This window comes from Solea senegalensis, linkage group LG19, assembly GCF_019176455.1.
Source record: "Solea senegalensis isolate Sse05_10M linkage group LG19, IFAPA_SoseM_1, whole genome shotgun sequence".
NCBI classification, from domain to species: domain Eukaryota; kingdom Metazoa; phylum Chordata; class Actinopteri; order Pleuronectiformes; family Soleidae; genus Solea; species Solea senegalensis.
The window spans coordinates 5,381,406-5,387,405 of NC_058038.1; the positions used below are offsets into that span (position 1 = coordinate 5,381,406).

General features: G+C 40.1%; 1 protein-coding gene across 1 annotated transcript in view; it reads left to right on the forward strand.

Moving 5' to 3' along the window:
* The first annotated feature begins 300 nt into the window (after positions 1-300).
* prkcsh (protein kinase C substrate 80K-H) overlaps positions 301-6,000 on the forward strand; it is a 10,167-nt gene continuing 4,467 nt past the window's right edge. The window contains exons 1-15 of the mRNA XM_044050541.1: positions 301-377; positions 675-842; positions 1,505-1,621; positions 1,775-1,870; positions 1,962-2,019; positions 2,132-2,249; positions 2,814-2,943; positions 3,105-3,189; positions 3,933-4,011; positions 4,118-4,201; positions 4,279-4,443; positions 4,521-4,617; positions 4,823-4,892; positions 5,761-5,850; positions 5,929-6,000. The exon at positions 5,929-6,000 is cut by the window's right edge and continues 3 nt beyond it. Coding sequence (XP_043906476.1) covers positions 740-842; positions 1,505-1,621; positions 1,775-1,870; positions 1,962-2,019; positions 2,132-2,249; positions 2,814-2,943; positions 3,105-3,189; positions 3,933-4,011; positions 4,118-4,201; positions 4,279-4,443; positions 4,521-4,617; positions 4,823-4,892; positions 5,761-5,850; positions 5,929-6,000 — 1,364 coding nt within the window. The 5' untranslated portion in view covers positions 301-377; positions 675-739. The remainder of the gene's footprint in view (positions 378-674; positions 843-1,504; positions 1,622-1,774; positions 1,871-1,961; positions 2,020-2,131; positions 2,250-2,813; positions 2,944-3,104; positions 3,190-3,932; positions 4,012-4,117; positions 4,202-4,278; positions 4,444-4,520; positions 4,618-4,822; positions 4,893-5,760; positions 5,851-5,928) is intronic.

A 6,000-nucleotide genomic window follows, 5' to 3' on the forward strand; every position in this document is an offset into this window, starting at 1 on the left:
TTGGTATGAATTGCGTCACCAATATCTACAACTACAATTCACACTCGTCACAATGAAATTAAGACTAGTGAAAATGACGTCACAGATATCTTTAGCGGTAATTCCAGAGTCGCCAAAAACTTGGTGATTAAATGTTGAATTACAGAAGACCTTTGGCCATTAGGCTGGGTCCTCCAATTAAAACCATAATCCCCTCGTCACGACAAATTGTCACGACTCTTCGCAAATCAGAGGCGTTCAACCAAGCGTCATCCAATCCGCGTGAAACAAGACGGAGCGAGAGGCGGAGATATGCGCGTGCACTGTGTGCATGCGGAAGAAGACGGCGACCCGGTTTGGCCGTTAGCTTTCACCTCCTCCAAAGACGAGTCATTTCCGTACGTTTTCTTTTTTCTTTATCTCGTTCTCCTGTGTTAAACAAGTGCGCTTCATTTTGATGTCGCATTACCGATGTATGTGTAGTTAGTATTTTGTTGCTTCGGCGGTTTGTCTGTGGTTTGCTTGTGGCTTAGGGTTTTAGCTCGAGTTAGCATCCATTTGTTAGCTCGGTGCTAACTGTCATGATATGAAGTCGTTGCATGTTTCATGTCGTGTTTTTGTGCATTAATATGAGACATGTGTCTCTGCTGGAGTGTTTCCTGAACACATTTTTGCACCATGTATGCCGTTCACAGGCGGTTCTGGTGCAGTCGAATCTCGCTTATTTGTGAACCCCCCAGTGTTGAGTAGCACCATCAGGATGTCCAGCCACTTTCGTCACTTCCTCGTCCTCCTGCTGATGCTGCTGAGTGTGGGAGTCTCTGCGGTGGAAGTACAACGTCCCCGCGGTGTCCCTTTGTCCAGTAAGTGTTCATAATACATAAGGAAACTCACAAGTTGACTCAATTATTGACACACATTATAGACTTTAACCAGTATGTGTTGTGAAGTACAGTAACCCCGCTTATTAATCAATATAAGTGGTGGAAAGTCTTATTAAATCTACATAAAATTTAAATATCAGTTAGGGCTTGGTCAAAATATCGATTTGGTGATAGATCGTAGTCCCTCCACGTGCAATACAATAATTGATACACCAGGGTAGATATAGTAATATTTTAATTGATACATTGAGCAGAGTTTCTAGTTGTAAACAGATTTTTGAAAAATTTTTACAGCACTGTATATAGGTTATTGGCTCAAGCACTCCCAATATATTGGCATCAGATATTGACAAAAAGTCCAATATTGTGCTTGCCAACTTCCAATAGATATTGGCCTTGTTTAACAATAAAAATAAAAGGCTCCCATGAGAATAGGCGAATGTCATGTTGTGCACCCTGTGAAATGATTATTATAGCCCATAACAATGAAGAACAATATTGCAGAATAAAAATCATTTATTGTGTGCATTCATTTAAGTTTATTTATAATTTTGCAACTCAGCTACGCCTAGTTTTACACTGTTATGAGACTGTTAAGTGCCCAAGTGTGACTTGTTTCTTTCTTAACATTCACTCTACAGAACGTGAGTTCTACGAAGAAGGCAAACCCTTTACTTGCCTGGATGGCTCTCACACTATTCCCTTTGACAGAGTGAATGATGATTACTGCGACTGCCAGGATGGCACAGATGAGCCAGGTTAGTACAGACTGGAGATTACTGTTCTACAGTACACTGCTCACTTGCCTATGAGCCTATGGAGCAAACCCTTCGACTCACATTTATAGATAGATATGCATTAAGTCTATTTATTGAAATTGTTTTCATGTTTAATATCATTTTTATTTGCAGGCACTGCTGCTTGTCCCAACGGCAGTTTTCACTGCACCAACGCAGGTTTCCGACCAGCCTTCATCCCATCTTCGCGCATTAATGACGGCATCTGTGGTATGAATCTGAAACCGTGCAGATTATTGTCTTTTGGGGTGTTTTTGCTTGGTCATCATGGGTTTGTGTAATGTCTGCTTTTTCTGCTCAGACTGCTGTGACACAACAGACGAATACAACAGCGGTGCAGCCTGTCAGAACACATGCAGGTCTAGTTCCAATTTCTTTAGACCCTCAACATGTGCTACACATTAACTTACCAGAAAATGTGATTTGGTTCATTTTTGTTGTGTAATTTACTTAATTAATTGTGATTTGCAGGGAGCTGGGGCGCAACGAGAGGGAGAGCCTGCGCAAGTTGGCAGAGATAGCTAAAGAGGGATTTCTGCTTAAACAGCAGCTTATCCATGAATCCAAGAGAGGCATAGAGGACAAGAAGGTGATGAAAACAAATCCTTGCTTGTTTGTGTAATAATTATTATCCAGAGCTCTGAAGCAGAAATCAGTACATGCACAATCACTCCCTGGTTTTTCATTAGCCAGTCTAACTATTTCCAGAAAGCTGCCAGCCAAAGATGTAGAGTTGTTGTACAGTCACTGTCTGTGGGGTTACCAAGAGTCAGCTGATGGCTGAACTAGATCTAGTGATCACCTATGCTTTACAGAGAAACAAAAACTAAATGCAGTCAGTCTGTCATCCTACTCACTCTTAAAATATGGAACTGATTCTCATCCAGATTCATAAATGTTGAGAAACAGATGACAAAACAACAAGCTAATTGTAGAATGACAAATCTGCCATGTTGATAATGAGGTTATTAGTGGAACACTGCTGTTATTCCATCTGCTTGCTTTTTGTGATTCTCAGTGCATTACAGTTCATTGTTGTTTTTTAGATCTGATGCTTGTTTTTTGTATCACATACAACTTTACGTATTGTTTAAAGAGTTAAAGATCTTTTTCCAGTTTCTTCACCTCTTCTTATTTTTATTTGTCTCTACAGACCAAACTTGAAGAGGTTCAGCTCAGTAGGAAGGAGCTGGTGGACAGAGTGGAAGCTCTGAGAACTGTAAAAGAGACTGCAGAGCAGCCAGAGAAAGAAGCTAAAGACCGCCATCTACAGGCCTGGGAAGGTAAAGTGCATCACCACTTACAAATGATGCAAAACATCACACAGGAGATATTATTGTCTATTTCGCTCAACCTTTTTTGAATTAGACATTAATATAAATTCAGAACCTCAACAATTTCTCTTCAGGAAGTTCTCTTCACTGACAACTCAAATTTGTTTCAGACCAAAAAGCTGTCATTCGTATGGAGAAGGACAAGGGGAAAATGGCTGAGGTGTTTCTTGAGCTGGATGATGACGCAGATGGTTTGTGAGTATCAGTCCTTCAGAGTGATCAGCATCCATAATGGGGAATGGGAAACTTACAGTTTTAGGTTTGAGGCAAATTGAAAAAGGCTAAAACAAAGCAAGACGAAAACAGAATTTAAAAATATGTAACTGCTGTTTAACTAATCTCACAGAAGATTATGGGCAAAATGTGTGCCGCTCAATATGTTTACAGGGTTCTCAGGGGTCCTTAAAATCCTTGAAAGTTTGTAAATTTGACACAAGTAATTTAATGCCCTTGAAAGTTTTTGAAAATCACCTTGAATAGACATGCATCATTGAAATTGCTCGAATTTTGCACAATAAGTTATGCTGAGTCGTAATTACTAGCGGTGGTGTGGACACTGTCCACTGTCTCTCTCTCTGCCATTGATGTTAGATTCCATGCAGAACAATGAGCAAGTAACAGTGAGCAAGACACAGCTAATTACTCTGTGATCTCTGGTTCACCAAAGAAAATGACAAAGACTGACTGACCAAAATCCCAAGGACAATCACTTGTCCAGATGCAGTGTGTGCTGCAAATCCATAAAAGTGGACGCCATGGGCGAAGCAACTCTTACAAGTTGCCCTCCCATCTTCACACATTCGGTTCTTTAATTTGAGGGAATAGGTCCTTCAAAAGTCCTTGATATTTGTGTGCGAACCCTGTATTAAATATCCATATTTGTCTTATTTATACCCGAGTTGGTTATAACATAGTGATTGTAACTTTGTATGTCTCAGTGTCTCTGTGTCTGAGCTTCTGTCCCACTCTGAGCTGGATCCAGATTCAGATGGTCCATTCACTGAAGAAGAGGCTCAGGTAAAATGTTTTTTGTTGTTCTACAAACACTAAATACAGTTGTTTTTTTAAGATTTTTTTTTATTAAAAAAAAACTTAATGTGATTCTTGTTTCTGTTTTCTTTAGGTGATATTGGGCAGTGTGGACAAAGTGGACACAGTAGCATTTGAGACTGTTTGGAGTAACATCAAAGAAAAATACAAATCAGAGGTAAGAATATGAATAGAATAAGAATTGAAAAGCCACTGCTTTTCTATTGTGTCACTAATTTTTTCCGAACACATCAGGCCACCACTGACACTTCAGCACCAGTGGAGCCTCCACATGAGGAGACAGGGGAACCGGTCTCCGACAATGACTCCGAGTCGTACTCTGAAGACGACATCCCAGAGGAGGAAGAGGAGGACGATGAAGACGACGAAGACGACGACCAAGATGACGCAGACTACAAGGTAACTCCTTATAACGAACTTGACACTGTGACTAAGTTTATGCCTGTGAGTCATTCCTACCTGTGTTTTAAATGCAGACCCCTCCCACGGTGACGACTCCAGAAAAGAAGAGCGATGACGACGATGAGGGAACTATGCCTCCCTACAACCAAGAAACGCAGAACCTCATTGACTGTAAGTGTGTGTGTGTGTGTATTAAAGTGGATGACTCAGCATTTAGGGAGTGAGTCATACTGTGATATACAATCTTTAAAAAAAAAAAGAAAAAGCCTCACTCTTTCCAGTAAAGTCTTCAAATGTAATTTGCTGAATAGCTTTACATGACAGAGGTTGTTCCTTTTTAAATATATTATGCATTAATTAATACATTTTTTTCCAGCTGCTCAAAAAGCCAGAGACGAGTTTGATGAGGCGGAGAGAGCTCTCCGGGAAGTGGACGATCAGATTAGGTAAGTAACCAGTCTGGCTGTGGATCTTTCCCCATTAATGGAATTGGTATTTATCACTGCAGATGCCGTCTCGCTCCCAGCGTAAACAACTTTGATGACTGCTTTGAATTCTTTGTCTTCACACCCAGATGAAGGCATGAGCCGAAAACACGGTGGTGTGTGGGGTTTTTAATGGCAGAGGTCCTAAAACATGATGGTCTTTTAATTTTCAAACCATCTGTGATTTTCTTTTAATGTGTATTTTTTTGTGGGTTTTTCAGTTGATGTGACTTGGAGTATTTTTTTATTTCAGAATCGTAAAGACAAATAAATCTGATCACAAACCAAGATCCTAGAGCAGAGATATACACTACATCCGATATGTGGCCATGAATCAGAGTCCACTCTATGCGGTCTTTTTGTTTACACGCTGGACGTTGATGTCATCGGCCTGCACTATGTAAACGCAGCAAAATGAAACACCAAAGCAAGTTAATGGAAGTTTCTCTTCTGTCTCTGCTGTGGTAGCTCCTCATCATAGAAAACCTGACTTATGAAAGGTCACAGAGTTGAATTAACTTAGAGCATAATCTCTAACTTGTACAACCTTTTAAATAAAATCTACATATATCTGTATGGCTCTGAATTTCCCCTATGAGGGATCATTAAATCATTAATATCTTCCATATTTCCTGATATTTGTATGCATGTGTTCAGAGGGAAAAACTGTCAAATCCGACGTATAATGAATCAGATCAAACAATGTGGCCAAAGCGTCCATTTCTTTGGATGGACAATGCATACATTTGGTGAACAATGGGTGTGTAATTGTATAAAATCTGTACACTATCATATAGTTTACATGTTGTATTTGCTTTTGGTTTTGCAGGAACCTTGAGAAGGAGATTTCCTTTGACTTTGGACCCAGTGGGGAATTTGCTTATCTCTACAGCCAGTGCTATGAGTTATCTACCAGCGAGTAAGTGTTCACGATTGAATATTAAAAAAGCCCAAGTTCCTTCTTCTCAAGGTTAAGTTTTCCATCTCTTGTTTTCAGATACATCTACAAGCTGTGCCCGTTCAACAGAGTGTCCCAGAAACCCAAGTACGGTGGATCTGAGACGAACCT